The sequence below is a fragment of the Drosophila persimilis genome, unplaced genomic scaffold (assembly GCF_003286085.1).
Source record: "Drosophila persimilis strain 14011-0111.01,24,50 unplaced genomic scaffold, DperRS2 tig00000124-arrow-pilon, whole genome shotgun sequence".
NCBI classification, from domain to species: domain Eukaryota; kingdom Metazoa; phylum Arthropoda; class Insecta; order Diptera; family Drosophilidae; genus Drosophila; species Drosophila persimilis.
In genome coordinates, this window is record NW_020825294.1 from 12,243,591 (window position 1) to 12,269,537 (window position 25,947).

At 48.4% G+C, this 25,947-nt stretch overlaps 3 protein-coding genes and 1 long non-coding RNA gene across 4 annotated transcripts; 2 read left to right on the forward strand and 2 right to left on the reverse strand.

The window, feature by feature from the left end:
- The first annotated feature begins 18 nt into the window (after nt 1-18).
- Nucleotides 19-3,918, forward strand: LOC6598013 (DNA polymerase subunit gamma-1, mitochondrial). Its single transcript, XM_002023169.2, has 3 exons — nt 19-2,023; nt 2,089-2,911; nt 2,975-3,918. Exons 1-3 carry the CDS (start codon nt 52-54, stop codon nt 3,639-3,641), a joined length of 3,462 nt encoding a protein of 1,153 aa, XP_002023205.1. The 5' UTR covers nt 19-51; the 3' UTR covers nt 3,642-3,918.
- Nucleotides 3,919-12,584: 8,666 nt separating this feature from the next.
- Nucleotides 12,585-15,549, reverse strand: LOC6598045 (cysteine sulfinic acid decarboxylase). Its single transcript, XM_002023167.2, has 3 exons — nt 14,566-15,549; nt 13,441-13,808; nt 12,585-13,372 (listed from the first exon to the last, which is right to left on the reverse strand). Exons 1-3 carry the CDS (start codon nt 15,367-15,369, stop codon nt 12,775-12,777), a joined length of 1,770 nt encoding a protein of 589 aa, XP_002023203.1. The 5' UTR covers nt 15,370-15,549; the 3' UTR covers nt 12,585-12,774.
- A 2,133-nt stretch (nt 15,550-17,682) lies between these two features.
- LOC6598044 (protein son of sevenless) lies at nt 17,683-23,841 on the reverse strand. Its single transcript, XM_002023166.2, has 7 exons — nt 22,380-23,841; nt 21,958-22,315; nt 20,971-21,893; nt 20,037-20,885; nt 19,038-19,964; nt 18,222-18,969; nt 17,683-18,159 (listed from the first exon to the last, which is right to left on the reverse strand). The coding sequence occupies exons 1-7, from the start codon at nt 23,385-23,387 to the stop codon at nt 18,116-18,118; spliced, it is 4,857 nt and encodes a 1,618-aa protein (XP_002023202.1). The 5' UTR covers nt 23,388-23,841; the 3' UTR covers nt 17,683-18,115.
- A 1,113-nt stretch (nt 23,842-24,954) lies between these two features.
- On the forward strand, nt 24,955-25,696 carry LOC6598042. The gene is made up of 3 exons (XR_003408665.1): nt 24,955-25,232; nt 25,301-25,398; nt 25,458-25,696. It is a non-coding gene; the product is annotated as an uncharacterized LOC6598042 (long non-coding RNA).
- The last annotated feature ends 251 nt before the right edge of the window (nt 25,697-25,947 follow it).

Consider the following 25,947-nt stretch of genomic DNA (forward strand, 5'->3'; position numbering starts at 1 on the left):
AATAAAATTTCTCTGTATATTTGTTGGCAGTACGTAAACGATTTGTTTATAATGCAACTCCGCCTGATACGTTCCTATGCCAGCAAACCCAGACGGGAACATTATGCCAGTAGCACCGTCAAGATATATCGTAAGGTAAAACCCCTGCCACAAAAAGCAGCCAAAGCAAAACAGCATCCACAAAATGCAAATGTGGAAGAGGAAACAGCACCCGAGTACTCGGAGAACCTCGTCAAGGTTCAGATGATCTCGCAGAACTTGCACAGGCAAATATTCCCGCAAACATCCCGCCACACATCGGAGGAGCAGAGAGCCGCCGCCAGGCAGTACAAAGTGGAGCTGCACCGCCATGGAGTCGACATCGAGAGCAGTTCGCCAATACCGGATGTGCAGCTGAAGTTGCCCGCGTTGCAGGGGCAGAATATTGAAGAGCACTTCCACAGCATAGCCAAGCAACAGGTGGAACCTTATGAAGAGCTATTGCTGCCCCTGGTGGACTGCCATAAGCTGCCTTCGAGACCGAAACGCTGGGCGTTTCTTGCCGGCTGGACAGCCTACGACCCTGACGATGGCACAGCCACACCCGTCAAGCAGCCCCTGGAAAAGGGCCTCGTCTTCGATGTGGAGGTGTGCGTCTCTGCCGGTCAATCGCCGATTCTGGCCACCGCAGTCAGCACGAAAAGATGGTACTGCTGGGTCAGTCCGAAGCTGACCAAACATCGTTTGGCTGTGCCAAAAGTGGAACCCTGTGATGTGGGCGCGGACTTTGAGCGACCGCACTACACTCTGGATGAGCTCATACCCCTGGGAACTGGGGGACCCGGTCTGGTGGTGGGCCACAACGTTTCCTACGACAGAGCGAGACTGAGAGAGCAGTATCTGATCGAGGACTCTGGCACCCGCTTTGTGGACACCATTTCGCTGCACATGTGCGTCAGTGGGGTGACCAGCTACCAGCGGGCAATGCTCAAATCAAAAAAGGAGCCGGCTCCCGAGGACCTTGGCTGGCTGGAGCAGAGCTCCCTGAACAGTCTCCTCGAGGTCCATCGTCTGTACTGCGGTGGGGAGGCGCTGTCCAAGGAGCCACGGAATATTTTTGTAGAAGGCACACTCGATCAGGTGCGGCACAATTTCCAGTTACTAGTCAACTACTGCGCCGGAGATGTGGAGGCCACTCACCGCGTGCTGCGGGTGCTCTATCCCATGTATGCCGACCGCTTTCCGCATCCTGCCTCCTTGGCGGGCATGCTAGAAATGGGCTCTGCCTATCTGCCGGTCAATTCGAATTGGGAGAGATACATACGCGAGGCCCAGCTGACCTACGAGGATCTCAGCATCGAGGCGAAGTACCACTTGGGACGTCGGGCCGAAGAGGCGTGCTCCCTGCTCTACGATGAGCAGTATCGCAGCAATCTCTGGCTCTGGGACGAGGACTGGGGAGTGCAGCAGCTGAAGCTGAAGCAGCCTCCCAAGCGCAAGCCGTTGCCGAGTGCGGAGCGTGAAGAGTCCGACCTATCCACTGAGCAGCGGCGCCTCTATGCCAAGTTCCAGCACCTATACGATCAGCGGTCCTTGCTCCCGGCTCGACGTCCCCTGCTTCCAGGCTATCCCCAATGGTACCGCAAACTGTGCCGTAAGCCTCCCACTGGCCACAAGACTGACGACGGCGAGCAGGAGGATGAACAGTGGAGTCCAGGCGCCAGCGAGATCAGCACAGGTATGCAGATTGCCCCTAAGCTGCTTTCCCTCTGCTGGGAGGGATATCCCCTTCACTACCAGCGGGAACACGGCTGGGGCTTCCTGGTTCCCTTTCGCAGCGATGCAGCGGGAGTGGATCGAATCCCAATTAAAGAGCTGCTAGAACGCTGTGCCGTACCAGATTTTGCGCGGCAGTGCGCCTCCGCGGCGGAGAGCGATCTGGCATTCGCCATGCTGCCGGGACAGCTAGAGGAACATCTGGCAAAGAGGCAGCACTACAAGAAGCTCTCTCAGAAACAGCAGCGCCTAGAGACCCAGTACCAAGGTGCGTCTGAACCTAACTAAGCATATGAATGTCCTTATTGAAATGTATTTCTGTACGACTTCCAGGTTCTGGCGTGTGGTGCAATCAGGTGCTGGACGATTGCTGCTTCTTTCTGAAGCTGCCGCACAAGAACGGCCCGTCGTTTAGGGTGGGAAATCCGCTGTCGAAGGACTTCCTCAACAAATTCTCGGAGAATGTGCTCACCAGTGGCGATCCCTCGTGCCAGGCTGCTGCGCGAGTCATCGACATTGCCCGCATGATGTCCTACTGGCGCAACAACCGAGATCGCATCATGGGTCAAATGGTGGTCTGGCTGGAGAAGGAGTACCTCCCGTCAGAGCTGGTAGTTGGTGGCAATGGTGGGAAGTCCTACGGCGCCATTTGTCCCCAAGTGGTGGCCTGCGGGACCCTGACTCGACGTGCCATGGAGCCCACCTGGATGACGGCCTCCAATTCGCGTCCGAATCGCCTGGGATCGGAGCTCCGTTCAATGGTGCAGGCCCCACCGGGATACAGGTTGGTAGGCGCCGATGTCGACTCGCAGGAGCTTTGGATAGCCTCTGTGCTGGGCGATGCCTACGCCTGCGGGCAGCACGGAGCGACGCCCCTGGGCTGGATGACGCTGAGCGGCAGCAAGGCGAATGGCAGCGATATGCACTCCATCACCGCCAAGGCCGTGGGCATCTCCCGTGACCACGCCAAGGTGATCAACTATGCGAGGATCTATGGAGCTGGTCAGCAGTTTGCCGAGACCCTGCTCCGTCAGTTCAATCCCACGTTCAGTGCATCGGAGGCCAAGGCTAAGGCCATGAAAATGTTCGCCATCACCAAAGGCAAGCGAGTGTATCGTCTCCGCGAGGAGTTCCACGACGAATTAGAGGACAGAGCGTAAGAACTGAAATACCAGCGAACCGATGATCCTCCTGTTAACAGTTAACCCTTCCCCCCCAGATACAGCGGCTATGAGGCCTCTCGTTTGGCCCTGCAGCGAAATCGGACCTTGGGCGAGGTCTTCCACCGTCCAAACTGGCAAGGGGGCACAGAGAGTGCCATGTTCAATCGTCTGGAGGAGATTGCCACGGGAGCTCAACCGAAGACTCCCTTTCTCGGCGGCCGACTTAGTCGTGCGCTCGAGTCGGACGGCGGGCCAGAGCAGGAGCAGCGCTTTCTGCCCACCCGCATCAATTGGGTGGTGCAGAGTGGTGCCGTCGACTTTCTCCACCTGATGCTCGTCAGCATGCGCTGGCTGATGGGACCACACGTCCGCTTCTGCCTCAGCTTCCACGACGAGCTTCGATATCTGGTGCAGGAGGACATGGCTGCCAAGGCGGCCCTGGCCATGCATATCACTAATCTGCTCACTCGCTCCTACTGTGTGTCCCGCATCGGCCTCAACGATCTGCCCATGTCCGTGGCCTTCTTCGCCTCGGTAGAGGTGGACACGGTGCTCCGGAAGGAGTGCACCATGGATTGCCAAACTCCTTCCAATCCGCATGGCCTGCGCATCGGGTATGGCATCCAACCGGGTCAGAGTTTAAGCGTAACAGAGGCCATTGACAAGGCCGGTGGCAGTGATGTGAGTCAATGGCCATGGATCAGGCAGCAGAAACAGCAGTAGTGCCCCACTTCAGTGTTATCTGTTATCCACCGAGCAATGGAAATCAATTTAATTCAGAACTCAGGATTTTTTTCATTAAGAATTAGTTTATAATGTTGCGACGAAGCATTACATTTTTTCATTTTTATTTCATCTTTCATAAATTGTAAGCCAATTCCCAACTATTTGCAAAAAAAGGGAACCTTTTGTTGCAACAACAAACTCCAAAGATACATATTGTTACTTTTATACGGTTCGTATTTTCCGGGTTGAGAATATAAAAAAGAGAGTACTTACATTCACCATACATAAAGACTTTATTAGATTGGGAACTTTACGTGTTGTTCCAAACAACTCCGAGTCAAGACTGCATATTTCTGATATAATCCGGCAAGACAACAATAGTCATCCTACTCAATCTTCATTCGTTACCTACGCCTAATCTTGTTCGTCCCGAACAAGTCCCAAGTCTCCTTTAGTCACGTTTAGTTTCGCTCTTCGGTTGGTTTTTTTTTATGCGATACACCACATTTTTGATTTGTTTTATGATTGCCTGTAGCCTCGAGGATAATCCTCTCTTCCTTTGTGGATTATAAAACAGCACCAAATCGGCATTGTGAACAGCTTGAAGATGGGATTTTTTTCGCTCTTCTCTCCCTGGAGCACCTCCAGCACCTTGAACAGCTCTGCAGTAGTTTCGGATATAGCGGCATTGGCCACCCAAATGTCCTCCACCAGGGTCTTCAGGTCGCTGATCTTCTAAGGCCATACGATCATAGCGCGCTGTTCCAGCTCCGGTCTTTTATCTTTACATAGCTTCTTCTCCGCTTTCTGCACCCTCTGCAAGAATTTGAAGCAGATTTGGGAGCCAATCTGATTTTAGGTATCTGCTGATGCTCGGTATCCAAGAACACTCCATGCTCTGCAGTAAGTTTATTGCCAAGCGCTTCCAAATCTGCATCAAACTCTTGCATGGAACGTTGGCTGACCTTCTCCCGCCCGAAGACCGGAGTTCGTTATACCAGCGCGTTTTGGCGGTGGCATCATCTGTGCCAACTTATTGGGAACTTTCACCGGGAAGTTCACGTCGCCAAAATTCGTCGACTGGGTCTTTTGGAAGGAGGAGCTGTTCGAGGGAGTTGTAATTTTGATGCCGGCGCCATGACTGTTATAATCCTGAGTGCTTCCATAGTTGCTGACCAGGACCTGTCCCTCGAGGTCATAGGAGAAATCACAATCTTTCTTAGTTTCATTGCCCTGCATTGTCTAAATTAAATCGCTACTTAGGCTGCCATTGCATATGTGACTTATCCACGCAACTTTCGGGACCGTCTTCCTCAAGTCGATCCTTGTCGACGGTGGCTGTTTCCGTTGCCGGTCGCACAGCAGTTGTTCTCACTAGAGTCGAGGTTGAACAGGGCGGCATATGGTCTTCCCGACGCTGGCGATCCTTCATGCGATTCTCCACACTGAGCTGGGAATGAAAGGTCAATACCCGCGACTCGTTTTTTACTTTTGAGTCTACACAGCAGCTTAGAGAGGATACACATGCAGATCAGCAACATGGGTTATGGGCGCGACACTAGCTTCAAATTACAAGAGTGTCAGCTAGTTCAGCCTGGGGTCCCCTATTCAAAGATTGCACGTTCTGTGCAAGAATTGGCGGTTGCAAAACGTAAGAACGATATTTTTTTATAGTGAATTCTCAGAAATTAGAACATCTTATATCTTCTAGTTCCTGGACATTTTTGTTATTTCAAATTTTTGTATTTTCACCTTCAGTTAAATACATTCATGTAAATTATAAGAGAACTTGTGATCGTTCTGTGAAAAATTCTATGGTTTCGAGGAAAGGCTATGCAGAAATCGTTGCACGTAACGACGGAAATGTTCCAGAAGTAGAATATTCACCTCCCGATAATTTCAGAGTAAAAGGTTTCTGGTAATCATCGACAATCTTTACACCGAAATAATACGCCCAAATGTTTCGGAAAGATATGCATTTCGAATTAACTTTTCTCTAAGTGATGAAGTCCTCCAGATACACCGATGTAAAAAAGTCAAACAACGAACAGGAGTTGTTCAAAGAGCTACAATGCGGCAAGAGTGCCTAGACATGTTGGCTGAATCATGCATTGAATCAGTTGTACTAAAGAACCTTTTGATAAAAAAATAGACGGAATTGACGAAAAAAAATTTAGGAAACAACATGTTTAAAATTTAAAATAAATTAAAAACACAAATGTTTTGAAAAGTTATGTGTTGTTTTTTCAATTAAAATTTCAAGAAGAAAAGGGCGTGGAATAAAAAGAATGGCTCCAAATTGATGGTTGCCCCGCTGAGTGTTGATCCGGGCCTGGCGGTATCACGTTGGATAATGCCACCGGTGCACCGGTACTATTGCTGGCGCTGGTGTCGTCCATAAAGCTGGCTGCGGAACAAAGAGTTGCTTTTGATTGTTGATTTGATTTTCGATGATCTTCGTGTCTTCCTGACACAATAAGACCATTGTCACGCGAACGATACGCTGCACTCCGGAATTTTCACCCAGGTTCTGGTGGAGGTCCTGGACGTTGCGGATCTTATTAGGAAACAATGAAAATAAAAACAACAATCAATGTAAGTAACTAAGAAATAACCACTTTTACCTGCACCATTTTTGTGGGGGTAATTCATTGTAAAAACCCCAGAGCAGGGTTCGACCTATTCGGGATATTACCTCGAACCCCTACGACCATCTGCGTCGAAAAAAATAGCACCATGGGGATAATGTGTCTATATTGATGGATTAAACAATGGTTGTAATGAATGGGTATGACTTGAAAGCTCCAAATGAAAATATTTAAAAAGAAAATGATTAAATCAGAAATTTGGGCAACACCAAGAATAAATATATTTTTTTGTAAACAAAAATCTAAAAACTAAAAATACACAGAAATTTTCCAAAATTTGTATTGAAATATGTTATTTAAATTAATATTTCGTAGTAAATTAAACAAGAACAGCTGCACAACGTCTCGGCCTTGAGTCCACCAAATTCTCGCATCTTTGCTTGGGGATATTGTTCCAAAAACACTGCACGGCAGCCCAAAGATCTTTGTTAATTTTCGGTTTCGAATTGGAATCACCTTTTTTGACATTTGTCCAAAGATTTTCTATAGGGTTTAGATCTGTGGACTGAGCGGGCCAATCCATACCATGATGGTAACATTCATGTTTAATGGTTTAACACGTGAACCTGGGGTGGTATTTAGTATTTGATGGTCTCTGCCGTCCGCCAGAGCTCTGTCCGCCAAACAAAACAATTTTACTTTCATCAGACCACAGTATGTTTCTCCATTTTTTCTTGGGCCATTTAAGGTGCTGTTTTGCAGGAACTTTTCGTGGGTTACGAACACTCGGTTTATTGTCTATCAAGTATGCTCTTGATTGCCGATATTAAAGCCGGCTTAAAGCTCTTACATAAAACAGTTATTAGTACTATTTTTGTTGGTGCTGCATTTCGCTCTTCTTCCGCCAAATTGCCTAAAGTAATAAGAACAGTTATAATTCTCTCAGAGAGGAGCCAAGAAAAGCTACTTGACATTACAGTAAAGTGCAGGGTGGTCAGACAGTGGATAGTGGTCAGTGTTATTTATTTCGCAGCCTCTGTAAGCCTCCTAGCGCAGTGCGTACTTAGGGATAGGGTATTTGCGGACGGTGGCTTATATCGGCTTACCGGAGCTGCAACCCTTTCCTAACCGGGTGTAAGTCGATCCCAAAAGACCAGAGCTATTTTTACCGGAGGAAGAAATTCCAACCAAGTAAGAATTCAGCTATGAAGGCTTCGGTGCATACTAGTTTTATTTTGTCAAAAGGTGCGGCTTATATAAAGTTTTTAATGTTTATTTAGGCCTGCCGATACCCAGAGTGCAGGGTGGTCAGACAGTGGATAGTGGTCAGTGTTATTTATTTCGCAGCCTCTGTAAGCCTCCTAGCGCAGTGCGTACTTAGGGATAGGGTATTTGCGGACGGTGGCTTATATCGGCCTACCGGAGCTGCAACCCTTTCCTAACCGGGTGTAAGTCGATCCCAAAAGACCAGAGCTATTTTTACCGGAGGAAGAAATTCCAACCAAGTAAGAATTCAGCTATGAAGGCTTCGGTGCATACTAGTTTTATTTTGTCAAAAGGTGCGGCTTATATAAAGTTTTTAATGTTTATTTAGGCCTGCCGATACCCAATTTGTTATTACCCTATCATACATTTTATTCTTATTCCTAGATATGTATGTATGTACATCCGACTGCCTGTTGTATATCTATTAAGGTCAGCAGTGCCATTTCCCCTTAAAATCTTAGCGCCTCATGGCCCACTATTTGCTTAGCTCTGTTCGTACGATTAGTATAAATCGTTACCATGTTAATGTCTGAACACCTTTTAATTAAATCATTTTCACCCCATCCACCTTGGGTCTCTCTTGATTGCGCTGCTTCTTATGTGCTTCCTTCTTTTCTCTCTCTCTCTGATGTCTACCATTTTTTCTTCGTACATGTATGTGTATGTGTTGATCGCTGGCGCGCACATTGTGTTTTATTGTGTGTGTGTTTCATTAGTTGGTTGAAGGTGTTTTTGCGAGGGACTCAAAGAAATAATAGGGTATATTGTGTGGGTGAAAAGTATGTAACAGCCAGAAGTACGGTATTACATTTTAAAAATTGCATGAATATATATGTATGTAGGTGTACAGTGCACATATAAAACCATACTTTAAATATATGTTAATAACATATTACACAAATATATTAATAGATTTGATTTTTTCCACAGGCTATTTAAACCCCGTTACATTAGTACTCTCAATTAATAAATTTGCATTGCGATACGAGGAAAGAGGAGTGAGAGAGAGAGGCTCTGCAGTACATATACATATGTACATACATAATATGCAAGTACATACACCGATTCCTGGGTAAACCCTTGAGCACCTATAGTACATGAATTGTCCGTTTGTCCATCTATGCTCTTACGAGTTAAATGAACGAGTTACGAGTTAAGACTTGTATCTTTGTGTACTTGGGACAAAGATTTCCTTTAATCATTGGCAATGGTCGTGCAATTTCGCTTGGCCTTTGTTGTTGGCATTACCACTGTTGCTGTTGTTGTTGTATCGGTTGCCATTCTGGCCTTTTGGCGACAGTGATGCGTATGGCTCTGAGCACGGTATGAAGGGCGGGCCGCGACCGGGGCCGGGTTTGCAAGTTGGTGGCACAGAGCCTGCAAGTACGGAAGTGGGCAAGGGTCCACCACTAATTCTCTTCCTCTTATTAAATTACTAATCCTTACACACCTTTCTAGTAATTAGTAATTGTAGTGGTATTTTTACACGGGCCACTTGACGGCGCAGTAATTGCATCGCCTCTTGAAAGATGCAGTCATTTCATGTCAACGTCCACGTACATATGTGTGCGTACATGTTTATTTTCTATAATTTTAAATAATGGTTTTTCATTTGGGCTCAGCCTGAATGAGTATACAATTCATAAAACCAAAGTATATTTTTTTAGAGCGCCCGCTGTTCAGATCCATGAAATCTCCAACATTTTCGGTCGGGAAAATGATTATTTCTGTAGTTAGTTGGCTTTCGAACTCCTTCGATATATACATACATATATATTTTCTTTTAAATTACAATTGCTTATTATGTTAATAATTTCCTTTTCATGTGAATGAATAACAGCGCGTCTTAAAAGCCTTAAGTACGTTAGGTAGGTAGATTTGGCTGCCACACTTAGACCAGTTTCGCCCCGTTGCGATACCGCTTGGGATCTTTCTTTTCCTGCGTTCTGAGACTTAATGTCAGCATTCCAGATGGTCTTAAGTCTAAAGTCTTTTGCTTAAGAGATTGCTTGCGGGATTGTGCCCACAGCCAGTATATTCCTGAACATACATTGTAGCCAGTTGATGGCCGTTTTCCCGGCCTTCTTAAGTTGGGCCGGAATTACCTGGTCCGGGCCTGACGATTTGAGCGGTTTGAAGCTCTTTATTGTCCAGCTTATGTTCAGTTTTGTGTGGATGTGATCCATCGAGGTTACCGGTCCCTATCTTAGGAAATGCGTGTCTAGTAGAATATGTTGGGACTCCTCCCTGGAGCTACTGAGATGGTGATTTTTGAGAGGATCTTGCGAAGACTTGCGGCCTCTGACGCTTCCTCTATTCCCTCTCTAGTCCTCTAGGACTATCAAACTCTTAACAGTTTGTGAGACACAGTGGTGGGGACAATAACCTCCTGTCGATTTTGAACTCGTTGCCCCGATTACAACTGAATAAAATTGAGTTAAGATGAAGCTGAAAAGTGACTCACCCCTTGGATAGACCTCTCCAACTTGCGCTACCGTTGCTTTCTACAGCAGGCTATAATATTGATCCAGCCCTGGTACCTTCCCATATCTTTGCAGACGTTCCGGGCTGCTTCTCCAAAAGCTCGGTGCCGGCCCAGGAGTCTCCTGCGTGCGTTGCCTCTTTGGCTGAGGAGCCCTTTCGACAACACCTTCGAAGCCCACTCAACCTTTTTCAGCCACGTTTTGCCGCCGGAGTATGTTGTCCTTTCGGCGCATGTGTAGGTTTCGGCAGGTTGAGCAGCCGCAAGATTGCATAGTCACTCTGCCAAGGTATCGGCTATGAGAGGCGATTTTCCACCCACCGCGGATCCGGGATGGGTCCGCCCTACCGTCTTTCGAAAAATAGTGACGACACTGTCTTAGGACGTGATACCTTGCTGGACAAACAATGACGACATACTTGAAAAATAAAAGATCGCTGATGAGGAAAAGTGGTGTCTTCGAAAAGAGTGCAATTTTCTTATTATATACAAGATATAGACCGACGATCTGAAGCGGAATATTGCTGATCTGTGGGCCATCAATCTGATTAAGGCAATCATAGATCTCTGGCTTTTGCTATGCTGCCGGAAAAGCACAAGAAAATCATCTTGATGAGCATGGGCATCTGGATTTGGAGAATACGATGACGGTAGAAGAGAAATGCGATCGTTTAATAGCTTGTTTTATTAATAATATTAACATATACTCAGTTTCAATTGATTAAAAAACGTTGGAAAGACCTCTTAAAGTACTCTTGGCAGCGCAGTGCTTTTGGAACCACATTGGTGCAGCCTCTGTACTACCGCTTTAATGAAGTGTGCTTGGACTGCTTACAGGCGACGAACTCTACTTAAACCAGCCAGAAAACTGAACCCAACTCATTATTCTGTCCGGCACTGTTGCCGAACTGCACCGCCGTACCAGGCAGTACCATCGATACATCACCTACGACTTTCACAAGGCTGTGCTGGCCTCCGTTCCTCCCAATGTTCCTCCATTCAATATGTATCTAAGTCTTCGCTAGCTTGATCCCTGGTGACATATTTGTTCAAAAACATTTAAAAAATATCTTGTCACGTGAACTTATGATAAATTCATAAGCGCTGCCACGATCCATTATGGCGGAGTGTCGTTAGAATTTAATTCAAACAAAGAAACGCTCAGAGACGACCTAGTCGGATCGTCCCACCAGGAATGGCGCGTGAACACTCCGTGGCGCCGCCTACCAATTAAGCTGAGGGACCGGCTGGGATACTCATTTACACAAAAAACGAGGGGGAACGTTGTGAGCTGCTGCGGACACCGCAACTCTACAGTTATACCCGATACTAAGTCAGTATGGCTCTCTTCCGGCAGACGCTGCTAATATTAAACGACACGACAAAGAGTGCGTGCGAGAGAGACAGAAAATCAGTCTGAGCGTGACGTCGGGCGCTGCGTAGCCATTGCAAATTGATTTGTTCCTTTGGCTATAAAAAATATCTGATCTGATCCAGATTAAGCAATCTGAGAGATATGGTCATTATCTATGATTCTGCGCTTTTAGTTCTCTTGAATCTGCAATAATGTGGATGCAACAGATTTTCGTCCTTTGTGTGGGCGGAAGGGGGTGGGGCGAAATTTTGAGATATACGTTTTATAGTGAGATCTAACAGGAGTGCGAATACTAAGTTTGGTTACTCTAGCCTTAATAGTCTCTGAGTTTTGTGGACGCCCCAGATTATCGTCCTTTGCGGGGGCGGAAGGGGGTGTGGCGAAATTTTGACACAAAACGGTCAAGGTCCGATATCACAGGAGTGTGGATACCAAATTTGGTTGCTCTAGCTCTTATGGGTTCTGAGATCCTTGAACTCATATTTTGTAATTGGCAAAACCGACCATGAAACCTGTGTGTTAGAGAGAGACAGGGCGAGAAAGAATGAAATTGTTTTCTTGATTCTGGCTATAATAATTATACGATCTGGTTCAGATTTTGCACTCTAGAAGATATAGTCATCGATTCTGCGTTTTTAGTTTTCTCGTATCGTCGAAATTGTGGATGCCACAGATTTTCGCCCTTTGTGGGGGCGAAAGTGGGCGGGGCAAAGTTTTGAAATATTCTTTTAGCAGTGACATATTACAGAAGTCTGGATCCAAAACATCGTTGCTCTAGCTCTTATAGTCTTTGAGCACTAGGTGCTGAAGGGTACGGACGGACAGACAGACAGGGCTTAATCGACTCGGCTATTGATGCTGATCAAGAATATATATACTTTATGGGGTCGGAAACGATTCCTTCTGGACGTTACACACATCCAGTTTTACCACAAATCTAATATACCCCAATACTCATTTTGCGTATCGGGTATAAAAAGGTTGAGTGTCCACTTTAGAGGGGGGATTGCCCAGTACTAAGCAAGAAGGGGAATAATGAAATCTTCTACCAATTAATTTGTTACGAATAGCTGTAAGGGTAGTAGTGGAGTGAGAGAGTGTCAGCTAATTGCAAACCCTCGGCTAACATACCTTCAGTTTTGGTTTTAGGCGGATGAAGCCCATGCTCAGCCATGAGAATGGTCCATCTCGTTCAATCTAACTCAAATCACCTATAAATATTATATGTATTTTTGCTTTTAGGTAATACTTAATTTCCAATATTATTTTTAAGCGGATGCAGTAAAGGAAATACTACGAGATACTATACAATTCACATACATATACGGCATATGCCTAGAGAGAATGTTTGTCAACACTTAACCACATAACCAAATAACCAGCTTCGGCTTCAGCTCTTAAATAATATCTTGCTCGCCACTACAAGTTCTTGGCCAGGGACTCGATCTCATCGAGGAAGTAGATCATATCCGACTCCTCCAGACACGAGTTTTGAAGCACCAGACGGAAGAAGTTCGGGAGCTGGCGCAGCGGCTGATATGTGATCATCATGGAGCCCTTCTTTATCATCCGCTCCTTGACCTTGGGCGCCACCTTGTGCAGCTTGTCGTAGAACTCCCGATCTCGCTCCATCGTCCGGAGACTGGGGGGCACGTACCAGAAGCTGATGTTGGTGCACTCGGGACTCTCCAGAACCAATTCGAAGCCGGGCCGCTCTCGGACCTTGGCGGTGAAGAACTCGGCCATGCGAAAGACCTTCTCCACATGCGACTCCAGGCCCAGGTTGCCTTTAGCCTTCCACATGAACCAGAACTTGAAGACGTCCGCCCTGCGTCCGCACTGGATGTGCTTGTCCCCAGTGTCGTAGGAGGTGTCATAGAACTTGTCCTTCTGGAACAGGTACGCCGCATTGGTGGAGTGGCACTGGCCCAAGACCAGCTGGTGGCGTGTCAGAAAGGTGGAGCACTGCTGCGAGGCGGCCAACAACTTGTGGGGGTTCCACGTCACCGAATCAGCCCTGAAAACGAGTTAGCCACACGTCAACCTCAACCAGTCCGTCCGAATCCTTCTTCGGGTAAAACTCACCGTTCGATGCCGTTCAGCAGATGGCGATACTTCTTAGACATCAGCGCACCGCCTCCCCATGCCGCATCTACGTGCATCCACATGTTGTACTTCCTGCACAGATCCCCGATCCCTGTCAAGTCATCGAAGGCGCCCAGAACCGTGGTGCCGGCCGTGGCCGAGACCATCAGAGGCTGCCAGCCATTGTCCAGGCACCGCCGAACCTGATCCTCCAGATCGCTCAGACGCATCTTGCCCACCTCATTGGTCGCTATCTTGACCACATGCTCGCTTCCGAAACCCATGAACATGGCCAATTTCTCCACCGAATAATGCGCATCCTCCGATGTGAATATAATCAAAGGTTTGGCATTGAAGAGTCCGTTTTTCTGGATATAAATGGATAAGCATTATGATAATTAAAAATGGATAACTATTCTTAAGAATAAGCTAGGGAAATATCAATATCAAATATTATTGCATTTATAACTTAAGGACGATTGCTGAAGAGATTAACGCTATGAAAATGTATTAAGTGTGAAAAATCTTGCAAACGTGATTGAAAATCTTTAAATTATGTGTAAAGCATAATATATCTCTTAATAATTATTCAGTAATATTTCTAGTGCCATCAAGACGAAGGAATAATATTTTTTAAATTTTTTTATCCCTGTTTAAAGTCTTGGAAATCAAGGAAACGTGCCAGAAAAATCTCTAAACTATGTGGAACGCATAAATTATCCGTTTATAATTATTCAGTAATACTCGCAGTGCTATGAAGGCGTAAGAATAATATTTTTTTAATTTTTTATGAAGTCTTGTTATATCATATGAAATAAAATAGTCGAAGGATTGTCGATTTTTATATGAATTAATCCTACAGTATTTCGATGGGGAACACTTTCGATTTCAGTTTCTTGCATCATATACATATATCGTGCCCCATGCCCGACTAACAATTTGACCACCACTGTACGAGTACCAGTTGCCATTAATGGGGGAGGCGCTAGGTCAGAGCTGAGGACTGTGCACTCGTGTTTCCGTGTTGCTGTGCATCGAGCGACAGCAGGGAAACCACTTGTCTGCGGCGTGAGTGGTAGGCGAGATGGATGGGCCGATGGGGCAGGCAGTTGGAGGTGTACTCACCTTGGACTCGGGCGCGTATGTGTAGCGCGCACAGCTGATTGCATAACCGTTGGCTATCGAACCGCCAGGACAGAAGATGCCGTCGCCCTTGCCCCCATTGGGGAAGCCCACAATGCGACGCATCTCGGCCAGCACCTGCTCCTCCATCAGCGTGAACAGAGGCGCCACTTCGTACGTGTAGACACTGGGGTTCAGGGCGTCGGTGAGCCACTGGCCAACCAGGGCGTAGGGATCCACGCCCGAATACAGCTGATTGATGAAGTACGGATGTCCGGTCTTCACCGAGAACCGTATGGTCTCGCGCAGAAGCTCTCGTAGCTTCTCCTGCGGCTCCCCTTTGTCGCGCAGCTGGAAGTCGAAGAGCTGGCGGAGCTCGGCGGGCTCGTGCCACTCCACGACTTTGGTGGATCGGTTGGTACCCTGGAAGACGGCCAACTTGATAATCTCGTCGACGCAGGCACGGATGAAGCCCTCGAATGGGGCTGCCGGATGGCTGGCCACGAAACCAGATATATCATCCTTGGCATCGTTATTGTTATTGTTGTTATTATTGTTACTGTTATTGCTACTGCTACTGCTGTTGTTGGTCAACATTTTGCGGGCAGTCTCGAACTCGACTGAGGATGCAGTGGGCGCGATGTCAACGGCTGCATGAGTATCAGGCGATGACGACGTGGTCGCCGCGGATGTCAATGTTTTGTTAACGCTTGCCAAATCATCGACGCTGGCCGAGCCACTCGTGCTGTAAGGCTTAAATATAGATTCCTTGAAGCGATGTGCGGGAAAAGTCTCACTGGCCAGCATTTTGTTGGCACTCTGTCTATCTGTCTGATGGCTAATGTGTACACTGAGAAATCACTTGGCTAATGCTTTGGTTCCGACTCTTGTTGATGTTCGTTCTGTTCTGTAACAATGTTCTGTTCCTGCTCCGATCCGCCGTTGCAGTTGCTGTTGCTGTTTCTGCTGCTGTTGCTGCTTGCACTTGACAATGATTCTGAGTGAACACTGAATGAACTGTGCTGTTGCTGCCGCTTTTATAAAAGCTCGCCACTTCCCCAGACCCAGACGAATTCCCAGTCCGAATCCGAATCCGAATCCGAGTCCGAGCCGAGCCGATCGCTACCTACCATAAAGACAATGCCAACCGATCTGGTTCTGGCTGTGCTCGGACTTGGTTGGGGGAAAGCTGCTTGCTGCTTGTTGCTCGATGCATTCGGGATTCAGGTGACTGTTCCTGAGGGAAGCTGATGATGTGGGGTCGAGTCGATCATGAGTTTATTGTTATTGGTGTTCCCGGTTCCCGGAATTTTACATTCAAGCTAGAGATTGTGGTCCCATTGGTACATTACATCAGTCAATTGTCGGAATTTATAATTCTCGCTAGAGATTGTTGTAATTGTGATTGTAATTTTTGTCCACTAATTGATATGCTCATGTAAGACAATTATGTTAGGCACAATGTACGAGTAATTGCATTAGATGATTATGAGGTGCAGTCTGCTCCTCCTTCTCCTTCTCCATCGTTCCGAGTGCACTTTTTGCGGTTGCAGTTGCAGTTGCTGTTGTTGCTTAGATTGCTGAGTTTCTCCCTCATTAGCGGCCATCATCAGATGAATTAAATGCAAATTCATTGAATAATTCTTTAGGCAATTGCAGCTTGGATGAATGGATGGGATGGAGCGTTGTGTAAATTGCTGAGACACAGCTGAAACGTGATAGTACTCATACGTGTCGGAGGAAATGAGTGGTGAACGTGAAAATTGTTTGGTGTAGGTCGCCTGCCTTCGGATCGGATAATTGCCGTCAAGATGTTGGTCAAGTTTGAAGACAAACGAAAGAGCAGTATCACAAAGTCCGTTTCATCGCCCCCATAGAAAGTACCATAACTGATCTCGGGCAATGGCCTTGACCATTATTGTCTAAAAATAAAGGCGCACATTCAACGGAAAATTCCCAAATGCCTGCAATGCTATAGGACAGTGCGACATATACTCGTATGTATCTGTAAGATACAATTTTTCGTTTGTAGAATTGACCAACAAATTGGACTTTCCCTGACATGCCTGCAACGAAATGATGACGTTTTCTCCGCAATGGTTTGTTCACCTTGACAACAAAATTCTGATCGGATCCCAGCCGATATGATCTGTAAAATCTTCGGTACTTTACCAAATCGGTACTTACGATTTCGGTTATGTGACGCATCATTACGAGAGGGCATCTGGGGGAGTTTTCTGGAATAACAACAGTTGGTGTTATTGGTGCGGTGCATCCCTCCTTTAATAACTCGTCTTGCACGCGACAAGGGGCTTGACTTACACGATGGCCAGTATTGAGTTACGCGCTGGAGAGCGTTGATAAAATACAAAAATAATTCAATTGCAAAAACAACTGCAAACGGCAGTCATCACAAAAAATCAGGAAGCGTTTCTCAGTGCTCAGCTTTGATGACGTCGCGACGTTTGAAAAGCGAAAGGAAATACATATGTCCATACAATGTAGTAGTCTTATGTGTAGCTTAATTGCTCAGAATGCACCGAGCAAACAATTAGCTCGACCCGTGTCTACAATCGCTTTAGTTCCAAGCGAGACTCCCCCGGGGTTTCTTTCCCAATCAAGCGCTAAATAGCAATGTACGAGTGTCTTAATGGTGGTGATGATTATGCTGGATGCCGTGAATTTCTGATTCTGTGGTTTGCTCAAGGGCAGCGTTAGCGGCACCGGCTCCGGCACCGTCTCCGGCCCTACTTTAACGAATGCCTAGAAGTCTTTGAAAGTGGAGAGGTCACCAAGATAGGCGGCAACAAGAGGCTACACTCGAAAGACAGCCTTGGAAATAGCTAAACTTAAGGTATACCGTAATAGCCATTAAGCCTGGGCTTAGTGTTCTGCAGTAGGGTTTCACTCTAAGTTCGTGGAAAATGCCTAATGATACCTAGTATGTTACCATCCCAAAAGGATGTATATAAAACTTTCCTAAAGATCGGACTAAAATTTATTGGTTACGTTTTGGGATTGAGGCTGAGACAGAGGCGATTGAGGAATAGGAAGTACAGTGATTTGCGTATAAGTGCCAGGGATAAAAGATGTAACGTAGCACAGTAAAAGACATCGGCCAACTGTCTAACAATAGTGTTATGATTTATTTTGTTTACGTTCTACGATCAATACAATGTTCTCGATATTTACAAATATTTATAATAAGAATTATATAATAACATAATTTCGGTATTTGCATTTTTCGTTTATTGGGTGTGACATGACTGAGTGTCAACGAATGGTGGGTGGTGGGTGCTGGGTGTTGTGTGGTTGGGTAGTGTGTTCAATGAGTTTCGAATAATACAAGTCATCAGATCCAACTCGGTCCGTTTTAGCATATATGTGTATATGTATGCACTGAATACCTACAAATTGTACATACCATACATGCGCAATATCGCACGTTTCATGTACATGGTACTTATATGTATGTGTCTGCATTTGCTGCAGCATGCTCTAATATGATCGGATCGCAGTTTCGTTTGTCCTATCACATCGCCAGGCAATTATATTATTCTTGGTTTGTACTTGGGTAAAGAAACATCGTACCTTTATCTGTGTGGAATGCAATTCGAATTATATTCGATTGAGTGGAATGAGAATTGAGCAAAACTAACCTGGATTGTTATAGAAGTTAGCGCTTAGACTAGGTTTTGGTGGAAGTTTGGGTGTGCCCTCGAGGCTCGTGGCAATCGGAAAGAATTCCTTTGGGGACGAGCGTGTGTGTAATTGATTTGCATGCTGTTGATGATGTTGTTGATGCTGCTGTTGATGATGCTGTTGATGCTGCTGATGCTGTTGATATTGTTGATGGTGGTGGGGTGGATGGTGCGTGTGGTGGGTATGATGGTGCTGTGCATACGCCGCTGGATGCGACAATGCTTGCTGCGACTGCTGCTGCTGGGGCCTTAAACGAAGCTGGTGCGTATAACCGCTTGACGTACTCTCCACTGGATGGCTGGGAATGTTCGGGGAGATGGGCGTTGCGGGTGTCAGCGGAGATGTAGTTGTCGAGGAGCTCAGTGCTGGCGAGATCGATTGCGGAGGCTGCTCTTCAGTCGGCACTGACTGTGATACTGTGACCAACGTCGTGTTAATGGACCCCATCACCGACCCCGCCAAAGCAGCTGCAGTCGCCACTGCAGTCGGACCAGGCTGCTGGGCAGCCGCTGCTGCCCGCTTCTCGATCGCCGAGTTCCTGCGTATCATAATACTGCTTGTGTTGGGCAGGAGTAGGCCGCTCTTGCACGAACTCGCGAACTCCTTGCTCTGGCCATGGCTGTGTCGTACGGATATAGTGCCCGTGGAATGGTTGAGTCGGGGCGGTATGGGGGGAGGACTCAGTTCGCCATCGCGCGGGGGTAACTGCAAGGGGAACCGTACGTTGGGAATGCGCCGAATGGGATACATTTGTTATGGGATGGAATACTTACTGTCGGTGCGTCAGGTGCCTGCCGCTTCTGCGCCATATCGGCACAGCTCTCGGTCCGCTCCTTGCGACGTGGCGGCAGTGGGGGGGGCACAGCTCGATAGTCCAGGATTGAGGCCGTTGGAACATTGACATGCGGCGAGATGGGCACTGCCCCTGTCTGTCCCTGGTGGGCATTGTTGTAGTAGAATCCACCCATCTGAGGGCTGAGATCTCCTCCAGGTCCGACTCCGGCTCCGACTCCGCTCACTCCCGTCAGAGTCACAGTGCTGGCAATGCTATGCGTGGGACTGTATTGCATCCGCCCATGGAATGGTGACCGATTGCCGGTCTCGTGGCGAGGACTAACCATCAGCTTGGGCAACGGCGAAGGCAGGGCATCTGTGTCTGAGCCTACGGCAAAGGGGTTGCTGTCTGGCAGCGATTGTGGGGGCAGCGCATGGTGATCCGACATCACTGGACTAAACACATCCATCGCCGACGCCGTAGCACCCATCATTGCCACATTGTTGGTCCACACATGCGCCGCCGGCTTCTTGGGCAGATGTGGCGCCGGCACCACAACCTCCTCATTGTTCTCCGCTGTTGTCCGATGATGCAGAGGTGTTCCGCTCCAAGTGCTGCCATTCCGATCGGGTAGAAGGACGGAGGCGAAAACAGAGAACGCGTGCGGATTGTGCTGCGGACTCTGTTCGCCAGCACCAGCGCTGGGAATGGATGCACCACTCGGTAGCACTTCCACGCTAGCTGGTTGAGTTGGGGGCACAGCTGCTGTTGCGGCTGCTGCTGCTGCCGCTACCGTTGATGCCGCCGATGAGGCTGCCGCCGCCGATGAAGCAGTGCTGGATAACTTACTGCTGTTATTATTCTGGTTCTGGCGACGGGGCTTAATGCCCGGCGACTTAAGCGGAATGTGCGGCCATTTTCGAGGCTGAAATGTGCAAACAAAACGAAAGGATTTAGAACCGGGATGCCCTTCAGGCCACGAGGCTGATATACTCACAAACTTGGGCACCGTCTTGCAGCCACGCGGCTCGATGCGCATGCTCTCATTGTAGAGATAGTCGGACATTTCCTTGTCGGAGAGGCCGTTGAAGGGATCGAGCTGCTCGAAGAACTGCCGTATGGTGGCCTCCTCATTGAGGCAGTAGGGCTGGTTCTGGTACTGCTGGATCTCGCCGATGATCTCGGCCACTTTCCGCCGCTTCGAGAAATTGATAAGCTCCGTGTTGGCCAACAGATCCGGGTTGCCCTCCTCCAAGTGCAGGATGTTGGTCAGGTAACGCCCAAAGAAGGGCACGCAAGGCGGATTGATGGAGCGCAGCCGCTCTTGATACTTCTTGAGATGATCGTCGCTAAGCTCGCGGCACTCGTCCAGGAACTTCTTGTAGCGTTCGGGCAATCCCTGGAATGTCCACCGCAGCCGGTAGACCGACGCCGTGCCCATGGCCGCGACAATCGAAAGGATTCCATTGAAGTTGTTCAGCTCGAGCATGACCATCATCACCTCGATGGCCCGCTGCATTATTGCCAGGCGCTCCTCGTGGTTCTCCGCCTCGGTTATGGACTTCTCTATCCAACGCGTCACATTGGTGGTGTGCTTCATGATCTTCAGCAGATTGGGGCTCTTTAGCTCCTTGTCCTTCTTGGTCCAGGGCGATCCCACGAGCTCCGAGGGCTTCACGTTCTTGTACATCTCAAACTCCAACAGCGTGAGCTGACGGGCCAGCTCCAACGGATGGAGGGTGAGCAGTGTGATCTCCTCGTTGGGTACACTCATGTGGTGCTCAATGGGCGGCGGATCGTGGCCATAGGCGTACACAATCTTCTTATTGCTTTTCTCCTGTTCGTTCTACAATAAATGGTACAGGGACAGGTTCAGGTAGAGGAACACATTGTAACCGAAATGTAAAAAAATACGTATGCCGAGGGCTTACCTTTCTCTGAACAATTTTGAGCACAGAATCCACCCATTTGCGCATCGACTTCCCGTTCACATGCTCCAGAAAGTGCAGCAGCTTCTCGAGCAGAGTGGGATCCTTCTCAAAGTCATAGAAGTGGTGATCCACCCAGTGGCGCAGAACGTTGAGCACCCGAAACTGCACCGGCTGAACGTACTCCTTGCGGTAGCGTTTCCAGTCCTCGCGCTGCGAGTTCTTGTGCTCCTTGTCGCCCCCGCCGCCGCCACCAAGGGCTCCCGGGCCAAAGGCAGCGTCCTGATAGACTAAACTGGGGTCGGGTATGTTGAAGCGTTCGATCAGCAGCTGCAGCAGCTGCTGGGGCGAGCAGAAGTAGCGATATGTCGTGAGGAAGGTGCGCACAAAGGTGGGGTCCGCATATATGTGGTAGGTGAGGCGTTCGATGAGCTTGCACAGTGTGGCCCCTTTGATCATCGGGACTCCAGCGCTCTCGCGCTCCTCCAAGACGATGTTCTCCCCGCTATCCGGAACGGCGAACTTGTAGATCTCTGGGCTAGGCATGCGCAGGGGATGCTTGCGCTCGATGTCCTGCAGTATGCTGTCCAGGATGCGGTCCAGCATCGACTTGGTGTTCACCATCAGAAGGTCTGCCATCCAGTCGTGCTTGTGCTGGGCGTTCTTGGCCGTCAGGACAATGGCCGGCTGCATTCTGGTGACTAGCTCGAAGCTGTTCTTCAGCTCCTCGCTGTCCGCCCGGTCAATGATCTCGACGCGACGCATAAAGAACTTCTCCTTCAGCCGGTAATCGTAGGCCGTGGCCCCTGCCGAGGGGGTCTGCTTCTTGGTGTTTGCCTTGCACAGGACCATAAGACCATCGAACAGAAAGACTTTTCGCTCGCTCCAAATACGCTTGCCCGATCCCAGCTTGCTGAGCGAGTCCTCTGTCCAGAAGTAATAGAATCGATTTGTAATTACAATTATTTATTCGTTTATTTTCGCACTTACCGCGTATAAACTCATTGCAGTTCTGGCCCACATCCTTGTCATCCCAATGCTCCACCTTGAGCTGGAGTTCTCGTGTCCGTTCGATGGCCATCTGGCGACGCACTCGCCCACTGACAGGTACCAGGCGCTCCTTGGAGACGCTGCCCATCACCTTTTCGAGGTCGCAGTGGAGTGGATGCAAGAGGCCCTGCACCTGTTCAAAGCTCTCGATGTCGTCCTGAGAGGAACTGAGATCCATCAGATGTTTTATGTAATCGAAGTACACGAAAGCATGGCAAATGGGCACCAGCAGCAGCTTGGGCAGATAATACTTGACGGCATCTCTAAAACCGTGCCCGGCAGAAATTAAGGATGAGGCCTAAAAAAAATTCAACATTAGTTTTTGGCATTTGTTGGGAATCAGCAGTCAGAAGTGCACTTACCTCAGGCTTGGATAAGAGATTGGTAAGCGCATCCCGTGACGCCTGGGAGGTCACATCGTGGGCATACTTTTTGTACACATCGAATTCCTCAGCCTCCGCCAGCTCCTCGAAGCAGCTGCCCACCCAGGGGGCGTTCTGCTCCTGGGACATCTCGATGACATCCTCCAGAGAGCCGAGCAGAGTGACCGTCACCTCGTAGATGTCCATTATGTTGGAGAATATTGGCTCGAGCTCCTTGGGATCTGACACAATCTTCACCAGCTCCTCGCGAAAGACTCGTATGATCATATGGAGATCTCGCTGATATTGCTTCTCGTCGTGGATCAACTCCTTGACAGTCTCCTCATAGGTCGCGCTGGCCCTCTGCGCGGGCAGTGAGAGCGGACTGGTCTTAATATCACTTTGATTCAACATGTCCATGAGGACCCGGTCCGCGTTCATGACCACCTCGATGTCCTCTTTGGTGATCTCGCAGTGCGAGATTTTGCACACATAGTCGCCGGCCATTTTCAGTATATCCGCAGAGATATATTCCAGGACTGCCACCAGAAAGGCGGACACCGAACTATCGATTTTGTACTGCAGCACATCCTTCTGGAGCAGGGTGTGTACACGCTCGGTGGGCAGAACGGACTTCTTTTTCTTCGAGTTGATCGCCTCGTTGGCCTCCTTGAGGGCCCACTGGTCGATGGGCGTTGGAAATGATTTGTTCACCTTCTCCTCCACATCCTGGACTGAGTGGGGCAGCGGCTTGGCGCAGAGCATGGCCAACAGACGCAGACACAGCTTCTCGACATAGAGGAGGGCATCTTCTTTGGCCGTCACCCGCGGATGCACCTGCTCTAGCACCTTTCTCAATGAGGGTATGAACAGGCCACGCCAACGCGCCGCGTTCTCGTTCTTCGTGAAGTCATAGCCATCGCAATCCTGGTGCAGGCCACTGCCTCCCCCCCCAATGCTGATCCCGCCGCTATAGCTAATGGCATGGCTACCGGGTCCGGAAAACATTTTCTCCGCGGCAGAGCCGTCGCTGCCAGCGTCGCTGTCGTTGTCAGCGTCGCGTTCAGCTCACTCTTCTTGTTGTTTGTATTAGCCAGCAACAACCAACACCAAACTCACGAACAACGAACAACACACACCAACTGATTAAAGTGGTGTTCAGCTGTGCCTTTGAAATAGCTGCATGTTCGATTTAATCGATTTGTGTTCCTTTTTTATTTTTTTCACATTCCCGACTCACAGCGAACAAAACAACAACACTACACTTCAACACTCTTGTACTTGTTTTCAGTATATGTATCTTCTTTTTTCCTTTTCTTCTTTTTCTTGCTTGAGAATTTATGTTACCGCGCCGCGCTGCCCCGTGAGTGGCGTGTGATTGTTTGGGCCCGCCCGCCTTCGCAAAGGTGGAATTTGCCAAGTCGAAAAGTTGTGGCTGTTGCTAAATTTATAAATTTTAACACTTCGAGTTAAGGCAGTGAGACCAGATACTAAAACCTTATGGGAAAAGCATGCAGTGTGAGCGAGACAAATATATGTCCTCTAGTTTTGATTTGTAGAAGATGAAAACTGGAGAGTGCTGGAAAACATCGTCCTGGTTTTGTGTATCGATATGTATTCAAAATATCGTTATTTCTGTGCGATATTATTCTCGGATATTATCGGCGTTTTATTTTGAAAATAACAAGCGTCTGGTGCGATGGAAAGACGTGGGGAATGGGGCCTGTTCTCGCGTCGGTCCGATGCGGAGGCTCATCTCATCGAGATCACCCGCGTGGATGGCAGCCGTCGTGCTTTGTGGAAGGGGGGTGGAGAAGCCGCGTTCCCTCGTCCTCGAGACGCGTCGCGGGTGCATGTACTTGAACAGAGTCGCCTCGGACTCCATAAGCCGCGCCACGATGGACGAATCCGAGCTGCAACCATAACCGGGAGCTCATATTCCTCTACTGGATGGCTAGGACTACTGGAGCGACTGGAGCACCGGGGACTTTGATCAAGACTGGCCAGAGCCGCAGCCTCGCTAAGGACGTGGCCTGCATCCCTCCCAGCTACGACAGACTGCCCGAATTAGCTGCTGCCGGTGTCCGGCAAGATTATCCGTGCCCAGGTGGAGCTCTCTCTCCCTATTCAGCTGTGTTCTAAAACGTTGCCTCTTATAGCTTCCTGGGCGAACTCGCCGAAGCCTCGAAGCGTCTGCTCTTCTGGACAGATGTCAGCAGCCATCAGGCCATCATTCGGGCCCGAGTCGATGGCAATGAGCATGTGGACCTGGAAGAAGTCACGACTCTGGCCTTAGACCAACAGTCCGATATCCCATGCGTATCGATGTTAGTAAGCAACCAATATTGGACACCTTTGGACACTTGTAATCTCCTGTTCCCCCTTTACAGAAAAATCCGTGCTTCCATGCACATCTCGCAGGTCTCTGCCTTCGGGAGATTTGTGTCGGACGATAAGACCGGACTGGAGAGGAGCGCAATCACACCTGTCTGCACAGTCGCACAAAGTGTTTCCACATCTGCATGGCCAGCGGGGTATGACACGCAGTATTCACGACGTATGCTCGTGCCAGATTCTGATGCTCTGATGCTACTGGAGGGCAAGGAGAACTACGGCGTCTATCCGGACAGATAATTTTAAGTGGCGGGAGTAGTGACATAAAGAACGACTTTATATCCGCCTTCTGGCGCTGTGACGAAAGGACTGCCCGGCGGATCAGTTCAGCTGACAGTCAACCGAGGGCAGAGACAAGACTCTGATCTGCGATGGTACCACCAGTGACAACTGTGACAATGTCCACGATGAGGCCGACTGCTGCAAGCGACCTGAGAGTTTCAGTGTCCCATCAACCAGGTGAGTGGAAAGACACGATATCTGCCCAAATTCTTAAACTAACAATATTCTACTCCACCTTCCCACAGCTTTGCATCGGCCGCCCTGCTCTGCGATGGCCGTGCCTCGGATATTTTCGCGCACCGAACCAAAAATCGAGCTTTAATGGCTCCATCGAAGAAATTAAGTAACTACACTTAAGACCGTTAGACCGCTTAGAAATTAAAGACTTTAAAAATGCAATAGAGAACCTGCCGGCTATGCCATATGAGGTGCAACGCGACCAAGCTGCGGATGAAGATGGAGCGAAAGACTATGGATGAGTATGCCAGGCTACTACTACCACAATGCCTTCTACAAGGACCCAAGGTCCGAAGGCGACACCAGTTTAAGGTACGCGCTTGTACCCAACGAACGAAGGACAAGTTGCTCAGTATGCCAAAAGCGGAAGAGGATGATTCGCCCGAAGAGTTTCAGCATGAATAGGCAAAGTAAGTATAAGTACCACCAATTGTATGACACATTTTTGGCTAATTCTCGACCATTGACAGATTGGAAAGTTATTTTCTCCGGTAACCTTCTACGCCTTTGCAAAGTACGCGGACAAGGAAACAAAACCGAAACAAATAAGCACGGAAGAAGTCAAGCCTTCTACATATATTCCCTGAGGCAAATCCTGCTTTTATGGCGAAGTTGCTAGCATCTGGCTATCCCGTTAACGAAACAGCAGTCAAGT

Bases quoted from the DNA above. Each gene is read 5' to 3' on its own strand.
- LOC6598013 (XM_002023169.2), top strand. From the start codon at position 52: ATGCAACTCCGCCTGATACGTTCCTATGCCAGCAAACCCAGACGGGAA. The intron at 2,024-2,088 runs GTGCGTCTGAAC...TACGACTTCCAG, and splicing joins CCTAGAGACCCAGTACCAAG to GTTCTGGCGTGTGGTGCAAT. The intron at 2,912-2,974 runs GTAAGAACTGAA...CTTCCCCCCCAG, and splicing joins GACGAATTAGAGGACAGAGC to ATACAGCGGCTATGAGGCCT.
- LOC6598045 (XM_002023167.2), bottom strand. From the start codon at position 15,369: ATGCTGGCCAGTGAGACTTTTCCCGCACATCGCTTCAAGGAATCTATA. The intron at 13,809-14,565 runs GTGAGTACACCT...ATTTATATCCAG, and splicing joins CATACGCGCCCGAGTCCAAG to AAAAACGGACTCTTCAATGC. The intron at 13,373-13,440 runs GTGAGTTTTACC...ACTCGTTTTCAG, and splicing joins CTGCTGAACGGCATCGAACG to GGCTGATTCGGTGACGTGGA.
- LOC6598044 (XM_002023166.2), bottom strand. From the start codon at position 23,387: ATGTTTTCCGGACCCGGTAGCCATGCCATTAGCTATAGCGGCGGGATC. The intron at 22,316-22,379 runs GTAAGTGCACTT...AATTTTTTTTAG, and splicing joins ATCTCTTATCCAAGCCTGAG to GCCTCATCCTTAATTTCTGC. The intron at 20,886-20,970 runs GTAAGCCCTCGG...CATTTATTGTAG, and splicing joins TCAAAATTGTTCAGAGAAAG to AACGAACAGGAGAAAAGCAA.